We start from the raw sequence: 18,217 nt of genomic DNA on the forward strand, positions 1-18,217 counted from the left end.
ACATCTCGTGTTTTCCATTGCCAAGGTAGATCATCACTTCATCAGTGGATCTCCTTTTTTTTTTTTTTAAGATTTTATTTATTTATTTATTTGACAGAGATCACAAGTAGGCAGAGAGGCAGGCAGAGAGAGAGAAAGGGGGAAGTAGGCTCCCCACTGAGCAGAGAGCCTGATGCAGGACTCGATCCCAGGACCCTGAGGATCATGACCTGAGCCGAAGGCAGAGGTTTAACCCACTGAGCCAACCAAGTGCCCCTGGAGGCCCTGTCTTAAGCGCGCAGGACAATTGAAGCTAATGTAACTGCTCTCTCCAGGTGAGGAAAGTCTTGAGCTTTGCACTTTTGTATTCTCCCTCATCAATAGAGCACTTCACAAAGAGCCCTAAGAAAATTGCCCAAGATCTTATCTCACATTTTGGCAAACGTCTATAAACCAAGTCAAAAGTTACTTTTCTTTTCATCTCCTAGCTTCAAGTGTAAAGTTGGAAGCCTCATCCTTTCAATTAATAAAGCAAAAACCAAGGCCCAGAGAGATGCTGTAAATTGCTAGAGGCTAAGCAAAGTTAATTGAGAGAGACTTGATTAAAACCCAAGTGTTCAGAGGATTAGTTCCAAAGTACCACTGAAAGCAAAGCTGAAATGATCTAAGGGAAAACAGAGTATGTTGCCCTCAGAATATAATGTGCCAATGAAGTTAGAAGCACCAATGAATCGTGTCAAAATTTAACAAAAAGAAGAATAAAGAGATGCACCATGATTAACTTTGAACTGAATGAAAAGCAAAAATGAGCTTTTCATTTTTAATGATAAATAAAAGGTAAAGGTCTATACAAGACATGCTGAAATTCTGTATGGGACAAGAAATGCCAAATGAAGAACTCCGCTCAGTCTTTGGGGGTCCTGTAAAATTGATGCATTTCTAAAAAATGCATTAACTCCAAAGCAAAGCAACTACATTAGATTACGAAATGCTGAAGATGCAGGTTTACCTCCTTCTTCTCCACCAACTGAAATCCCATTAACTTCTCCCAAATGAAGAAAAATGTGGATTCAGTTAAGTGTCAGCTATTTTAACAATAACGTCAGTATAGATAAACACAAATAACTTTATAGGTATTCACTACGTGCCTCGCCATGTTCTAAGGGTATTAACTGTACTAACTCATTTAATCCTCAAATTCTATGCAATAGACTTTATTAATATTCCCATTTCACAAATAAGGAATGGAAACACGAGATGTTAGGTAACCTGTTCAAGGTCACACAGTTTGTGAGAGGTGAGCCAAAAAAAATGAACCATGACAGTTTGGTTCTTTTGCTAAAGTCCCTTTGGTAGTCATCATGGACTACTTTAAATTCTTATTTACCTTCATTATAAAGTGTATTAGCCTAGAAGACATGGATAAATTCCTAAAACATACAAGCTCCCAATAGAAGACACGGATAAATTCCTAGAAACATATGACCTCTCAAAACTGAAGCAGGAAGAAACAGAAGATTTGAACAGACTGATTACCAGCAATGAAATTAAATCAGTAGTCAAAAAACTCCCAATAAACCGAAGTCCAGGACCAAATGATTCCACAGATGAATTCTACCAAACAGATAAAAAGGAGTTAATACATATTGTTCTCAAACGGTTTCAAGAAAAACAGAGGAGGAAGGAAAGCCTCCAAATTCATTCTATGAGGACAGTCATTACCCTGATACCAAAACCATATCAAGACAACTATTTAAAAAAAAACAACAAAAAACAACAACAAAAAAAAAACTATAGGCCAATATCTATGATGAACCTAGATGCAAAAATCCTCAACAAAATATTAGCAAACCAAATCCACAATACATTAAAAAATATCACTCACTATGATCAAGTGGGATTTATTCCTGGGATACAAGGATGGTTCAATATTCACAAATCAATCAACATCATACATCACATCCACAAGAGAAAGGATAAAAAGCATATAGTCATTTCAACAGGTGCAGAAAAAGCATTTGACACAGTACAACATCCACTCATGATAAAAACCCTCAACAAAATACGTTTAGAGGGAACGTACCTCAACATAATAAAGGCCATATATGAAAAACCCACAGCTAACATCATATTTAATAGGGGAAAAACAGAGCTTTCCCCCCAAGATTAGGAACAATTAAGGATGTCCACTCTCACCACTTTTATTCAACACAGTACTGGAAGTCCTAGCCACAGTAGTCAGACAGCAAAAAAAGAATAAAAGGCATCCAAATTGGTAAGGGAGACATAAGACGTTCACTATTTGCACAGGACATGATACTATAAATAGAAAACCCTAAGACTCCACCAAAAAACTACTAGAACGGATAAATGTAAGGTCAGAGGATATAAAACACAGGAATCTGTTGTATTTCTATACAGTAATAATGAAGTAGCAGAAAATTAAGAAAACAATTCTATTTATAATTACACCAGAAATAATAAAGTAGGTAAAAATTTAATGAAAGAGGTAAAAGACCTGTCCTCTGAAAGCTATAAAACACTGATGAAGGAAACTGAAGATGACACAGACAAATGAAAAGGTATTCCATGCTCATGGACCAGAAGAACAAATAACTGTTAAAATGTCCCTATTAGGGGCACATGAGTGGTTCACTGGGTTAAGCGTCTGACTCCTGATTTCGATCAGATAATGATCTCAGGGTTACGATCCAGCCTTACAGCAGGCTCCATGCTCAGTGGGGTGGCTGCTTGGGATTCTCTCTCTCCCTCTACCCCACCCCTCATGATTACAGGTTCTTGCTCTCTCCCTCAAATAAATAAATCTTTAAAAAAAAAAAAAGTCCAAGGGTGCCTGGGTGGCTCAGTCAGTGAAGTGTCTCCCTTTGGCTCAGGTCATGATCCCAGGGTCCTGGGATGGAGCCCCACATCAGACTCCCTGCTCAGTGGGGAGCCTGCTTCTCCCTCTGTCTGCTACCCTGCTTGTGTTCCCTCTCTCGCTGTGTCTCTCTCTGTTAAATAAATAAATAAAATCTTTAGAAAAAAAAAGTCCATATTACTCAAAGCAATATACAGATTTAATGTGATCTCTATCAAAATACCAAGAGCATTTTTCACAGAACTAGAACAAATTATCCTAAAATTTGTATTGAACCACAAAAGTACCCAAATAGTCAAAGCAAACTTAGAAAAAGAACAAAACTGGAGGTATCACAATCCCAGATTTCAGTATACACTACCAAAGCTGTAGTAATCAAACCAGTATGGTACTGGCACAAAAAGAGACACAGATCAATGCAACAGAATAGGGAGCTCAGATATAAACCCATGATGACACGGTCAATTAATCTACAACAAAGGAGGCAAGAATACGAAGTGGGAAAAAGACAGTCTTTTCAACAAATGGTGCTAGAGAAACTGGATAGCTATATGCAAAAAAGTGAAACTGGATTACTTTCTTATACAATACACACACAAAAAAAACCCTCAAAATAGATTGAAGACCTAATGTAAGAACTGAAGCCATAAAAATCCTAGAAGAGAGCACAGACAGTAATTTCTCTGACATGGGCCATAGCACCATTTTTCTAGATATGCCTCCTGGGGTAAGGGAAACAAAAGCAAATAAACCCACAAAAAAAACAAACAAAAAGCACCCCCCAAAAAAAACTACCAGGACTGCATCAAAATAAAAAACTTCTGCACATCAAAGAAACAATCAACAAAACTGAAAGGCAACCTACCGAATGGGCGAAGATATTTGCAAATGACCAATCCAATGTTAGCATCCAAAATATATAAAGAACTCCAATAACTTAACACCAAAAAACAAAAATAATCCGATTGAAAATGGGCAGAAGACAGGAATAAACATTTCTCCAAGAAGACTACAGATGGCCAACAGACATATGAAAAAATGCTCAACATCACTAAAAATCGGGGAAATGTGTATCTAAATCACAATGAGATATCACCTCACCCATGTCAGAATGGCTAAACTCAACAGCACAAGAAACAAGTGTTGTGAGGAAGTGGAGAAAAAGGAACCCTCTTGCACTATTGGTGGGAATGCAAACTGGTAGAGCCACTATGGGAAATAGTAGGGAGGTTACTTAAAAAATTAAAAATAGGGTGCCTGGGTGTCTCAGTCGTTAAGCAGCTGCCTTCGGCTCAGGTCATGATCCCAGGGTCCTGGGATGGAGCCCCGCATCGGGCTCTCTGCTCAGCAGGGAGCCTGCTTCTCCCTCTCCTGCTCACCCTGCTTGTGTTCATTCTCTCTGTGTGTCTCTCTCTGTCAAATAAATAAATAAAATCTTTTGAAAAAATTAAAAATAGGATTACCACATGATTCAGTAATTCCACTACTAGGTATTCATCCAAAGGATACTAGAACACTAATTCAAAAGGATGCCTGCACCCTAATGTTTATAGCAGCATTATTTACAATAGTCAAGATACGGAAGGAGCCCAAGTGACCACCAATGATAACTGGATAAAGAAGATGTGATAGATATATATAGATATATATATCTATCACATCTTCTTTATATCTTTATATATATCACATCTTTAAAGAAGATGTGATATATAAATACACACACACACACACACACACACAATGGAATATTATTCAGCCATCAAAAGAACGAAATCTTGCCATTTGTAATGACATGGATGGAGCTAGAGAGTATAATGCCAAATCAAGTAAGTCAGTCAGAGAAAGACAAATACAATATGATTTCACTCATGTGCGGAACTTAAGAAACCAAACAAGTGAACAAAGAAGACAGACAAAAAAAGACTCCTAAACATACAGAACAGCAAAAAAATAGTGACAAACTGGTGGTTACCACAGGGGAAGTGGGAAGGGGGATAGGTGAAATAGGTGATGGGGAGTAAGAAGTACACAAGTCACGATGAGCACTGAGTAATGTACAGAACTGTCAAATCACTATGCTGTACACCTGAAGCTAACATCACACTACATTAATTATACTCGAATTATTTTTAAGCAAAATAAAAATAAAGGGTATTAGCCTTACCTTCCTTAATTCTATGACATGTTCTTTTAAAAACAGGGATCGTATTTTATTTATAAATCTCTTTGTGTTCCCTGTATTTTCTATACCATTTTGCATATATTATCCTAAAGAGGATAACTAGATATATTTTTTTAAGAATTTATCTTTTTAATCGAGAGAGAGAGAGACCACACACACAAGTGGGGGTGGAGGGGCAGAGGGAGAGAAAGAGGGATAAGCAGACTCCCCATTGAGTGGGGAGCCCCACACAGGGTTTGATCCCAGGACCCTGAGATCATGAGGTAAGCCGAATTCAGACGTTTAACCGCTTAACCACTTAACCAACTAAGCCACCCAGGCACCCCTAGACAGGTCTTCTTAAAGAATTTGGAGAATGCAGGTCTTTAAACAACATATAAATGTATCCATAGTTTCCAGGGGACTTAAAATAAGTTTCTTCAACTTTTTAGACAACTGCAAACTGGGCCATATGACCTGGAATGTCCCATGAATCAACTCAAAAAAACTGTAGTTTATGACTTAAAACACAAAAGAGAAGTAACTGAAGTGAGGCGGTACCTACCACCTGTATTATTTTAGACTAAGTCTTCTCACATTTCTTAGTTTCAATTTACTTGTCTTTATTTCTTTTCAAGATTTTATTTATCTATTTGAGATAGAACCAGAGTGAGCAAGAGAGTGCGTGTGCAGAGCACGAAGGGGGCTGGGAGGGGCGACCAGGCTCTCCGCTGAGCAGGGAGCCAGATGCAGGGCTCATCCCCAGAACACCACCGCCCCCCAACTCCCCGCACCGCAGCCTGAGCCCAAGGCAGACACTTAACTGACTGAGCCACCCAGGCGCCCAGGAAAAGCATTCTTTTTTTTTTTTTAAGATTTTATTTATTTATTTGACAGACAGAGATCACAAGTAGGCAGAGAGGCAGGCAGAGGGAGAGAGGAGGAAGCACACTCCCCGAGGAGCAGAGAGCCCGATGTGGGGCTCGATCCCAGGACCCTGGGATCAGGACCTGAGCCAAAGGCAGAGGCTTAACCCACTGAGCTAACCAGGCACCCCAGGAAAAGCATTCTTAACCAAGTGACACAGTAGGGGGAAGAGGGACACAAACTATAAAGACTCATAAATACACCTACATTAAAATTCAGAATTTCCACATCAAAAGAAACCATAAAGAAAATTTTTAAAAATAAGCCTGAGTGGAAGAAGATATTTGCAACATATGGAACCAACAAAACTTCAGATTCCTTTGTAAGAACTCCAGTAAATCAATAAAAAATGACAGACAAAAGGGGTGATATATTTACGCAACGAAAATAAACTACAGCAGCATATAACAATATGGATAAATCTTACAAACAATATTGAGTGAAAAAAGCATAACACTAAAGAATACAAACAGCATGGTTCCACTCATATGAAAGTTTTAAAATAGGTAAAATAATAATACTGTATAGGGATGCATATGCATACAGGTAAGACTGTACAGAAAGGGAAGAAATAATAATCGCAAAAGTCAAAAAAGTAGTTTCCTCAAGAGGAGAGAAGAGGCCATGACCTGGAGGCATCAGAGTCTGCTTCTGGGGAACTGACAATATTCTATTTCTTGATTTGGACACAGGTTACAAGAGTTTCACTTTATAGTTTATAGGCTTTATACACTCTTCTGAATGTATATTGCAAAAATAAACACACCTTCCAACCACACCTACAGTTAGCAGGAAGAGAAGGAGTTCACAGACTCCCCCAGTCCATAAACCCCAAATGTATGGTGCCAAGTTATGTGAGATCAAAGAGAAAATTTAGATTGTAAAATCGTGGGGGAAGAAGGAAGCAGTGAGAGCCGGAGAGGTCAAAGATTAGAAAGACAGACGATAAGCAGAAGAAACACTAAGCCTCTGGGTCAGTTCACATTCTCACTTGGATAGAGAACAGCATCTAACACAAACAGAACTGACGAATGCCCAAGCTTGGTAAGGAATGCAATGGTGTCTAAAAAACACGTGAACTAATGAGCAGAAAGAGCTTGTAAAGGAATGTGAGCTATTAAATAATGTATCGCAAAACAAGGAAGACCAATTGTTGCAAGTTTAACCCTCTGCCCCCTCCATAATATTTCCATCCCTCACTGCTTAATGGAAATAGGACATATTACATGGTTAGAAACTGCAAACACCAATTTCTGAGTGAAAACGTACACAATGTCAGGTCCAGCAAAGTAATATCACAGAAGCTAGAAAAGCTTCTGCCAGCCTTGGAATAAACACAAATATTGCAACTAAATGATGAACATATATCTGGATCATATCTAGTCTGATCTCCAATATTCTTCACACTACAGTCCATTTTTTTTTAAAGATTTTATTTATTTATTTGACAGAGAGAGAGATCACAAGTAGATAGACAGGCAGAGAGAGGGAGAAGCAGGATCCCTGCTGAGCAGAGAGCTTAATGTGGGGCTCGATCCCAGGACCCTGGGATCATGACCTGAGCCAAAGGCAGAGGCTTTAACCCACTGAGCCACCCAGGTGCCCCCACACTACAGTCCATTTTAAGAGAAAGTGAAGCTTTTTGCCGAAGATAACAGGAATCCAAGGCAACCTACACTGTTTAAATCAGCAAATCAATGGAGGTACATCTTTGTGAAGTTTTTTCATTGTATTCTTGTAAGAAATATTAATTCGTATGTAGCAACTGCCCATGATTTTGTTAGTCTGGATTATATCGAACAAAACTATCAAGTACTTTCAAAACGACTAGTGTTCATGCAGAAAGTCAAATGCCTTATTTTGATGAAAAGCCCCTGTAATGGGCATCAAGAATTATTTTTAAGGTTCCAAGATCCTACCAAGGGCATCAAATTGACTATTTCTTTATGTTCCACTAAATTATTTCCCTTCATCCCATTTTCTATCCCTCATTGGTTCCCCTCAGACCTGTTCTTTTCTCTTAATTCTCCAATTTTCCCTCAGGTTAAGCCACACAGAAAAGCTTCTCCATGGCTTGATGGAATGTTTACTATGGTCCATTTTCTAAAGAAGCTTTACTAACTCGTTCTGATCTAAATCTTTCTCACTTCTCTATCTCCCTCCAGTTGTCATCTCCCTAAGTTTGTTCCTCCCTCCAGTGTGCAGATACGTAGCTAATGCCATTTTAAACAAAGGGCAAAGAATTTCCTCTCCATTATGTTTGATTGAAAAGCTGCCCCAGGAACAGAGAAGGGGTGTGGATCTACCTACTCTTCCACTTAAGTTCCAAACTATTGATCCAAGCCGCCTTTGTGCACCCAGAAGCACAAGACCATAAAAGTAACTACAGGCCCAGATATGAGTCTCGGTCCAAACGAACTGCCTTCTGGCATGCCACATACTGGACTGGAGGGCTAAAAGAGTAACTCTAAAGCAAGTGCTATAGATAGCTGGTGAACTCAGGCGGTGGGGGTTGGGCAGAATCAAAGGTCCGAAGTTCAAGAGACACGAAACCAGACTTGACTATCAGCACACGGTTCCACCTGGTAGCCGCCGAGCAGGCCAACCCATCGGGCGGGGTCGTCCCCCGAGACTGCCGGACCCAGAGAATTCTGCACCGGCCCTGACTCATCTAGAGACAAGCAGTCAGTCACCCGGGCCGCCAAGTTCAAGCCAGCAGCTCCTAGATTTAGCGCGCACAAAACGTCTGTGGTTTCGCCGCCAGGACCACTAGCAGGTACCGACCAGTTTGGATTTCCCGGGGGGCTCGGCCCGAAAGTGAGGACGAGGATGGAAAAGCCACTCTTCCTGCGTCTCCCCGCGCAGCGTGAAAGATGCCGGTCGCAGCCGGGCGGGTGAGCGGCCGCCGCCGTCCGGGGCAGGACCTGCGCGGCCCCGGGGCGCCCGGCCCTCGGTCCCCTCCTCCCCCGTAGCCCCTCGCGCTGGCCGCGCCCCTCACCTGCGGCCGAGTGGCCCGACAGCGCACGGCCCCGGGCGCGGCGCGGGCCCCCGAACTCGCGGCGCTCGCGCAGCTCTTCCTCCTCGTCCTCCCGCCGCCGGCCCTCAGCCATGGACGAGGCGCAGAGGCACAGCCCGGGAACGGCGGACGAGCCGTGGGCCTCGGCGGCGGGTCCGCAAGCACCGCGCGCTCCACGCCAGCGCCTTCGGGCCCGGGGGAGGCGGCGGCGGCGGCGGCTACCTCGGCGGACTCCACCTGCAGCCCGCGGGGGAGCGGCCTGGCTCGGGCGGGCCGCTTTCCCCGCCTCCTCGCGGCGCACCAGCGGCCTCCTTCTCCCGCTTTCCGTCTCCCACTCTTTCCCCCTTCCTCCTTCCCTTCCCCGCCCCGCAGAGTTGGAGCCGGGATGGGGCGGGTGGTGGCCAGGCCTCGCCTCCCGGGGGAGGGGTTACCGCCGCTGGGGCCGCCCCACAGCCACACGCTGGAACCGCCCGCCCGACCAAAACAAACGTGTACAAAATAAATAAATGGGATAGGAAGCCGGGAAAGAGGAGGTGACTTGGCCTCTTCCTGCCCTTTCACGACATTCGGGTGTCAACAGGAAACCCATTTGCTTGACACTTACACAAAGGGGGGGGAGGGGCAACCTTCCCTTGGCTGGACTTGGAGAGCCCGTCGACTGGGAGCCCTCAACTTGGGAACAAACGTGGAGTTTGGTCAAGCCTCTGGGCTGCACGCTTTTCTTCTTTTCCTCTCATAGCACCCTTTTAAATGGACTCTCGCCAGAACCCAGGATTTCTAGGGCAGTGAAATGATTTTGTATATTGTAACGGTGAATACATGTCAGTATACATTTGTCCAAACTCATAGCACGTACAACATTCACGGAACCCCAGTGTAAACTGTGGGCTCTGGGTGATTGTGATGTGTCAAGATTATGATGTGTTCCTCAGTTATAACAAATGGATGGATCACTCTCTCCCAGATGTTGATAATGGGGGAGGCTGTGCAAGGGGGTTATTTGTGAAATCTCAGTCTTAGCTCAATTTTGCTGTGAACCTAAATACATAGTCTAATTTTTAAAAATTGTTTTTTTTTTCCCCCAGCCTCGCTGTATTCTATTTACCTTAGGGTTAAGAAGTGGCCACAAGCCCTAGAAGAAAATGTGTTTAAGAACCATCCATGTACCTGTTTAATTGCAAAGAAATGATTTGGCGCTGGAGTGAGAAACTAATTTGAAGCACTTAGCTATGAGATCTCCTCCGTGAACGTTTTTCAAAGGCGAAAAGAAGGTGAGAGAAAGTTATTAAGTGTATCTGTATAGTACACATCTTAAGTTCAGGACTTGCATATACACGCATTCTCACAGAGAGGGGTAGATCCTAGAATCTCAGAAAAATATCCAAGCAGTATTTTTGGCAGGAACACTGTCTGGACATGAACCTGTAGGAAACTCCCTGGTGGAATGAACAGGCCTTTATCTCCAGCTTGGTGCTCTATTTCTGAGAGATTGTGAGAGTTCCTGATGTCAGCATGTGAGAGAAAAAGAAAGGGAGAAAAGGGTCACTGAAAATAGAATTGCCTGCTGTACCTGAGTGCCATTTCTTTGCCTTTTCAATAGTGGTTGTTGCTGCCTGAAAAAATCGTTCTGCTTTTAGGCAGATAAGAACCACAATCAATTTTGTGGAAATGAGGTCAAATCCACAAGTTAAAATTTTATTATTGCATAAGCAGTTAAATAAATATACATCTGGAGAATTTGAAATTGAACTAGGGAAAAAAGTGTTCTGGACCTGTTAGGTTGTTCTAAGTGCTTGGGTTCACTTTAAGTGAAAGCCTGTTTGTAACTTACCTTCAAGGATAAGAAATCACTTGAAGGCTCCTACTCTGACAACTTCACAACTTCACTGAACTGTTGGGAGTCAGTCTCTGGTATTATTTAGATTCTTAGTTTGAAGAGGCCTGAAGGTGCTCTGGATCTCCCATCCAGTCAGAGTTTTCAGAAGCCACCTGCTTCTTTTGGAGTGCATGCTCAAGCCCACTTTACATTCAGCAAACATTTATGGGAACTATTTTGTGCCAAATACCACACTAAGTGCTGTGGGGAGACTCAAAAGAGGGAAGGAAATATTTACTTTCAGGCCCTATGGTAGGTGTTCTTCATATAGGTTTTCCCTTTTTTTTTCAATTTTTAACATAAAATTTACTATCTTAACCATTTTTTTTCAGTAGGCTCCACACCCAACTTGGGGCTTGAACTCATGACCCTGAGATCAAGAGTTGCATGCTCCCCTGACTAAGCCGACCAGGTGCCCTGATTTTCTCATTTTAAATGAGCAAAACATACTCACTATTTTCCAAAGACAAAGAAAGATTTGTCCAGTTTACCACAAAACAAGGCTAACTTTGGTAAATCTTATAATAGAGATATGACCTCAGAAAAGGGTGCCAAGATAATTCATTGGAGAAGGAATTCTCTTTACAAATGATACTCATATGCAAAAGAATGAATTTGAATCCCTATTTCATACCATATCAAAAATAAACTTAAACAGGATCATAGATCTATATTTAAGACCTAGTGATGAGGAAAATCTGTGCTCTAAGATGGCCAACCCAGCAAGCAAAGGAGTTCCAGCCCCTGCCCCGGGACTCTTCCAGGTTCTTCTCACTGCTCTGCTTCCCAGATATGCCAAAAGTACCAAGTATGCAGAAGCAGAAGGGTATAAATGACCCCTTTGTTTGTGCTCAGGGATCAGACCTTTGAAGATCACTCTCCTCTGAGACCTGCGGGTGTTAAACCTCTGATCCTCCAAGGTCTCCGAGTGCCGCTTGGTTCTTCCATCAGGATCCAGTGCAGGTTCTGTAACACAGAACTATAAAGCTCCTCAAAGAAAACACAGGAGTGAATCTCTGTGACCTTGGCTTAGGCAGTCATTTCTTAGGATGACATCAAAATGTATAAGCAACAAAAGTAAAAGTAAATTGGATCTCTCCAAAATTAAAAGCTTATGTGCTTCAAAGGACATCATTAAGAAACTAAGAAGCCAAACCTCAGAATGTGGGAAAATGTTTGAAGATCATATATATAATAAGGAACTTGTATTCAGAATATATAAAGAACCTACAACTCAACAATTTTTTTTTTTTAATTAGCCCAGCTTTAAAATGGGCATTCTCAAGGTGCCTGGGTGGCTCAGTCAGTTGAGCAGCCAGGTCTTGTTGATCTCAGCTCAGATCTTGATCTCAGGGTTGTGAGTTCAAGCCCTGCATTGGGCTTCACACCAGGCATGGAGCCTAGTTAAAATAAATAAATGGGGGCGCCTGGGTGGCTCAGTGGGTTAAAGCCTCTGCCTTTGGCTCAGGTCATGATCCCAGTGTCCTGGGATCGAGCCCCGCATCAGGCTCTCTGCTCAGTGGGGAGCCTGCTTCCTCCTCTCTCTCTGCCTGCCTCTCTGTCTACTTGTGATCTCTATCTGTCAAATAAAAAAATTAAAAAAAAAAAAACTTAAAAAAATAAATAAAATACATAAATGGACATTCTTCAAAGAAGATATATAAATGGCCAATAAGAACATGAAAGATGTTCAATATCATTAGTCATTTAGGGAAATGTAAGTCAAAAATTACTGAGGCATCACTTCACAACTCCTGGGATGGCTAAGATAAAAATATAGACAATAATAAGTGTTTTAAGGATGTGGAGAAATTACAACCCTCATACGTAGCTGATGAGAATATAAAATGGTACAGCCACTTTGCAAAACAGAGTGGCAGTTCTTCAAAAAGTTAAACATAGGGTTACCATTTAATGCAGCCATTCTACTTGTAGGTATATACCCAAAAAAATGAGAACATGTCCACACAAATATTTGCGCATGAATGTCCACAGTGCAAAAGTGAATACAAATGTCCATCATTTGATGAATAGATAAGCAAAGTGTGGAATACCCGATTAATGCAGTATTATTGAGCGATGATAAGGAATGAAATGCTGCTACATGCTACAGCTTAGATGAACCTTGAAAACATTACACTGAGTTGAAGAAATCAGAGACAAAAAGACTGCTATGATGTCTGATTCTGTTTATATAAAATGTGCAAAGTAGGTTAAGCCATAGAGACAGAAAGTAGATCAGGGGTTCCTGGGGGCAGAGGAGAATGGGAAGTTGCAGCTAATAGGTATAGGATTTCATTCTGAGGTCATGATAATACTGTGAAATTATATAGTGGCAAAGGTTGCACAACTCTGTGAATGTACTAAGAGATGAATTTTATGGTATGTAAATTATATGTCAATAAGGCTATTTATTGAAATATTTATGTATAAGTATATGTATATAAATCACCATAAAAGCACAGGAAACAAAGACCAGCGAGAGGACTGCACTCTGAAGTCATCATATTAAAGTGGAGAAACCAGATGAGAGTAACAAGCAGTAACAATTTACTCATATGAAAGAAAACCAAAGGTGTGGCCAACTAGCAACTAAATAAACATAGTGAAACATCCTACCCACCCAAGTGACACAAAGGCCAAACCCATAGAAGGAAGATGTTAAGAAACTTGGAATGAAAATTTACAGACTAAGATAACAAGATTCACCATCAAAGCTTTAAGGTATTAAAAAAATTTTTTTCAGAAGAGAGCCCTGAAACATTTCCTAAAGGAAATGTTCTTTGCTTCTCACTTTAGATATACAGCCTGTAATAAAATGGTATATTGAATAAAATGCTACCAAAAAAAAGAATATATCAATAAATATGTTGTAAAATTCTTGGCAAATAGATGACACAATAAGTACTTGTTTAATGACTAAATGAGTATAATTTATTTTTTTTCCTGCTGAATCTACAGAAGGCATGAGACTCAAGTCCTTTAACTTGAATAAAAAGAAAGTATTTGGAATTTAAAATGGATAGCTGAAGACCTCAAAAAATAAAAAGCAAGGATGGTACACAGTAGGTATACAAGGGTATACAGTATTTCTAAAGTTTTATTTCTTAAAATATCTGAACCAAATATGTCAGAATTTTAAGATTTATTCAAGTAGGGTGGTGGATTCCTGAGTATTAATTGTATTATTCTTCACATATTCTGTTTGCTTTTAGATTTTCACTATATTAAAAGAATTAAAAAGCAAAAGGCACAGTATAGTTGACTGACATAGCTATAATTTGTGTTCTCCAGTGGACTCCACTGTAGGGCATTCTCCCTGTGATAGATAGCTTGTTAAAATGTCCCCATTTCTTTATGTCTCCCTCTTCCTATACTTTATGATTTTGTATCTCCTCCAACAAGAGGTGGTTCCCCTACCCACGAAGTTGGGCCAGCTTTGAGATTTTGCTTTGTCCAAAAGAATATGGCCACACCTAGACCTCAAGAGGCCTTGCTAGCTTCAGCTTGTTCCCTTGAAAGCCTTTTACCACCATGTGAGCAAGCCAACGTGAGCTGACTAGAGAACAAGACACTCTGAAGGAAAGACCACTTGTCCCGGTGGGAGCCACCTAGACCAGCCCATGGCCAACCACCCCTAAACTTGGGAGAGAAGCCAGTCTCGATTGGCGGAGCTGCTCCTCTGTGCCACCGCTGACTACAGGCACAGAAGTGACCCGGCTGAGTCCAGAACTGTTGCCCAGCTGGCCTGTAACCCCATAAGCAGTAAGAAGTGCTAAATGTTCCATGTTACTGAGGTTTTGTGGTGCTTTGTTATGCTGCATGTGCTGATTTGGGAACCCCTGCAATCAGTCACTGAAATAGAATTAGAGGTGCAAAAACGGGATTAGAGAGTAACACCTGTGAAAAGAACAGGGGAGACAGAAGTACCAGACAATGGGAAGCGTCATATCGCTCTGCAGACCTGACAAAGCCTCTGCAGGTCCAGGACTGTAAATGGCTAGGCCGTCACTCAGTCACTGGCTGAGGCTGCTTGAAAGCTGGGGCAGAGACTGAAGAAGCCACCAAACAAGGGGCTGTCTACTTACCACTTCTCCGTACCTGGGCAGCAAGAGCTTTCTTGAAGGACACGGCATCTGTCTCTGTCTGCCATTGTTCAGACACGTGTTGCAGCACACAAATCCACTGCTCCTTACGCATCCATCGAGCAGCCCAGGGTAAGCTCCCATCACTGCACAGGGTTTTAGAGCCTGCACTCCCTGTCCTAGCCTCTCTTCTCCACTCTCCATCCTAAATTTCCCTCTTGCCTCGGCTACCACCTCTGCTGGTCTTGGTGGCTTACCTGGTGGTATGACCCCAACTTTCATTATCAGGGTATCTTAGCCATTATTAATCATATCCTTCTCAGACTTGGGTCGGTTCACTTGTCTGTTCATAATTACAATTGGTCAAAGGAGAACCAAGAACCAAGAAGGTGACCAAGTGGGTCATCTGAGTTCCGAACATGTGCCTCCCTGTTCCTGTTGTATAGAATTAGCCTTACCTCCCATTATTGATCGGAGTTAATTATCCCTGCCAAGATGGTCACTATTCTCACCTGCCGGTCCCTGGCCACAAGGGGTTCAAAGTGCCCAGATGGCAGCCATTGTTTGTAGTTCAACTGGACCCTCGCTGTATCCTCTGGTAAAAGCCTGGCTCTATTGACAACCAGAACCTCTAACCCTGTAGACCCCAAGAAGCATAACTCAGTAGGTCACTGGGAGTGACCACTCCTGTTTCTGCCCCCTCATTTCCAGATCCACATACCCTTTTGATTGGAGACACAGCACTATGAAAAGAAAGATCTTGGGGCACCTGGGTGGCTCAGTGGGTTAAGCCTCTGACTTCAGCTCAGGCCATGATCCCAGGGTCCTGGAATCGAGTCACACATTGGACTCTCTGCTCAGCAGGGAGCCTGCTTCCCCTCCTCTCTCTCTGCCTGCTGCTCTACCTACTTGTGATCTCTGTCAAATAAATAAACAAAATCTTAAAAAAAAAAAAAAAGGAAGAAAAGAAAAGAAAGAAAGATCGTTGGTCTAATATGCATTCTGCATTGTGGAGGGTTAAGGCCCCCCCCCCCCCCTTCACAGGGGATTGCCTCCAACTTTGCACTTCAGTGATGGCCCCTTCCCTCACGGGAATAAACACACACACACACGCACACGCACATATATGTATGAAACCAGAGGTAAGAAGTGTAATGTAGAATAGTTTTTTAAAATAAGTACCATTGCATCCATCAAAAACAAATCCATAAAGCATGTGAGTATAAAATCCAAATCTCTCAAAGTCACATTCATGGAACAGGCAATTATTATTAGTCCCTCTCTTCCAATAAAAACGAAACCTATATTGCAAAATCAAGACCAGGGCTCTCAGGAGCCATAGCTTCAGGTTCAAAACATAATAAAATACATGGACGTGTAAAAAATGAGAGTTCATTTCCTGACAAAAGGACATTTTTATTCAAACTCTTGACACCCCTGAAAAAGAGAAATGTTAGTGGTTTATGTGCAGTGAACTAGAGCTTCTAGTGTTCTTTGGCCAAGTCAAATTTTAATCCTTTCCTTTGCCACTTCTTTCTCTTTATTCCTGCCTACATCTTAACTTTTCAAAAATTTCCTTCCTCCCTCCCTCCTCCTTTCTTTCAGTTTGTACATATTTCTTTTACTGTATTTCTCCTTGGCACTCTCTTTGGTTTTCTTAACTGCCACATGCCTCAGTTTCCTCATCTCTAAAATAGGGATAATAATAGTGGCTTTCTCACAAGGCAGTTGTGAAGATTAAAAAGAATTAATGTATTAGTTTGTTGGGGTTTCCATAATAAATGACCACAAACTGAGTGGCTTAAACAACAGATGTTTGGGGCGCCTGGGTGGCTCAGTGGGTTAAGCCACTGCCTTCGGCTCAGGTCATGATCTCGGAGTCCTGGGATCGAGTCCCGCATCGGGCTCTCTGCTCGGCAGGGAGCCTGCTTCCTCCTGTCTCTCTGCCTGCCTCTCTGCCTGCTTGTGATCTCTCTCTGTCAAATAAATAAATAAAATCTTAAAAAAAAAAAAAAAAAAAAAAAAAAACAGATGTTTATTGTCTCACTGTTCTGGAGTCCGAAGTCCAAGATGAATGTGTTGGGAGGGCCATACGCTGTCTGAAGGCTCTCGGGAACAATCTGTTGCAGGCTTCTTCCCTTGTCTCAGGTAGTTCCTTGGCTTATGACTACATAACTCCAGTCTTCACATGGTGGTCTCCCTGTGTACATATCTCTATGTCCACATTTCTTCTTTTTATAAGGACCCCAGTCTTATTGGATTAGAGGCTCGCCCTACACCAATATGACCTCATTTTAATTATATCTGCAGCTACTCTATGTCCAAATAAGGTCACAATCTGAAGTAGTGGGACTTTAACACAGGAATTGGGTGGGGGAGGAGGAGAGTGACACAATTAAACTCATATATGTAAAGAACTTAGAACAGTTTCTGGTACATAAAAGGCACTATGTGAATATTGCTATTTTTTGAGTGCATATTATCTGTGGAGCACTGTGCTAGGAACTGAGGATGTAACAGTAAAGGAGACACTGTTCTATTCCTCAATAAGACCCCAGGTAGAGATAACATAGGGTGACTATCATCCCGGTGTGCTTATCAATGATTGGGGGCTGGAGGGTGGAAGGGGGTTCCTGGAACATAGGACTTTCAGTGCAAACACCCAGAAAGCCTAGGGCAAATCAGGCCAAGTCTTTCACTCTGGAGGTGAGCAAGATGGGAGGATATATAGGATCTAAGAGGGAAGTAAGAGAGGTATAATGGCAGGAACTGCTTGTATCCCCCAATATCTGTTATCTCCTTGGCATTTGGTCATCAAGGATAAAGACTACATTCTCCAGTGTCCCATGACACTAGGGATGGCCATGTGATTAAATTCTGGCCAATGGGAAATGGTGTGTACAACTTCAGAGAAATATTTAAGAGAAGGGGCGTGCCCTTCTTCACCTCTTTCTTCTATTGGCTAGAATTTGAGTATAATGTTGAAATGGGAGCAGCTATCTTTAACCACAAGATAGAACCCAAATATTAATAAACTAGCCTGGACCTCTGGTGTTTATAGAGAAGGCATACCTATCAGACCTCATACATCTAGACTTCATTTATGTGAAAAATAAACTACTTTTTAATGTTATGATTATTTTGGCTTTTCGTCACACAGTTAATATAATTCAATATACTATACATATTAACCTCTGTCTTAAACAGTCATAAAGAGGAGCTAAGAGGGAAAGAGTTTTACACAGAAAAAAAGGTCATATTTCATATCTGATAAAGGTTTAGTATTCAAAATAAA

The 18,217-nt window shown here is 41.8% G+C and overlaps 1 protein-coding gene across 6 annotated transcripts in view; it reads right to left on the reverse strand.

Annotated features, from left to right (window-relative positions):
* The window catches only part of SH3D19 (SH3 domain containing 19), a 175,122-nt gene extending 165,919 nt beyond the window's left edge, over nucleotides 1–9,203 (reverse strand). For 5 of the 6 annotated variants that reach the window (XM_047717627.1, XM_047717630.1, XM_047717626.1 and 2 more), the window contains exon 1: nucleotides 8,944–9,203. In XM_047717627.1, the coding sequence (XP_047573583.1) occupies nucleotides 8,944–9,055 (112 nt within the window). In that variant the 5' untranslated portion in view covers nucleotides 9,056–9,203. The remainder of the gene's footprint in view (nucleotides 1–8,943) is intronic. The other variant, XM_047717632.1, reaches the window with a different exon arrangement.
* Between the last annotated feature and the right edge of the window lie 9,014 nt (nucleotides 9,204–18,217).

This window comes from Lutra lutra, chromosome 2 (assembly GCF_902655055.1).
Source record: "Lutra lutra chromosome 2, mLutLut1.2, whole genome shotgun sequence".
Taxonomy (NCBI): Eukaryota; Metazoa; Chordata; class Mammalia; order Carnivora; family Mustelidae; genus Lutra; species Lutra lutra.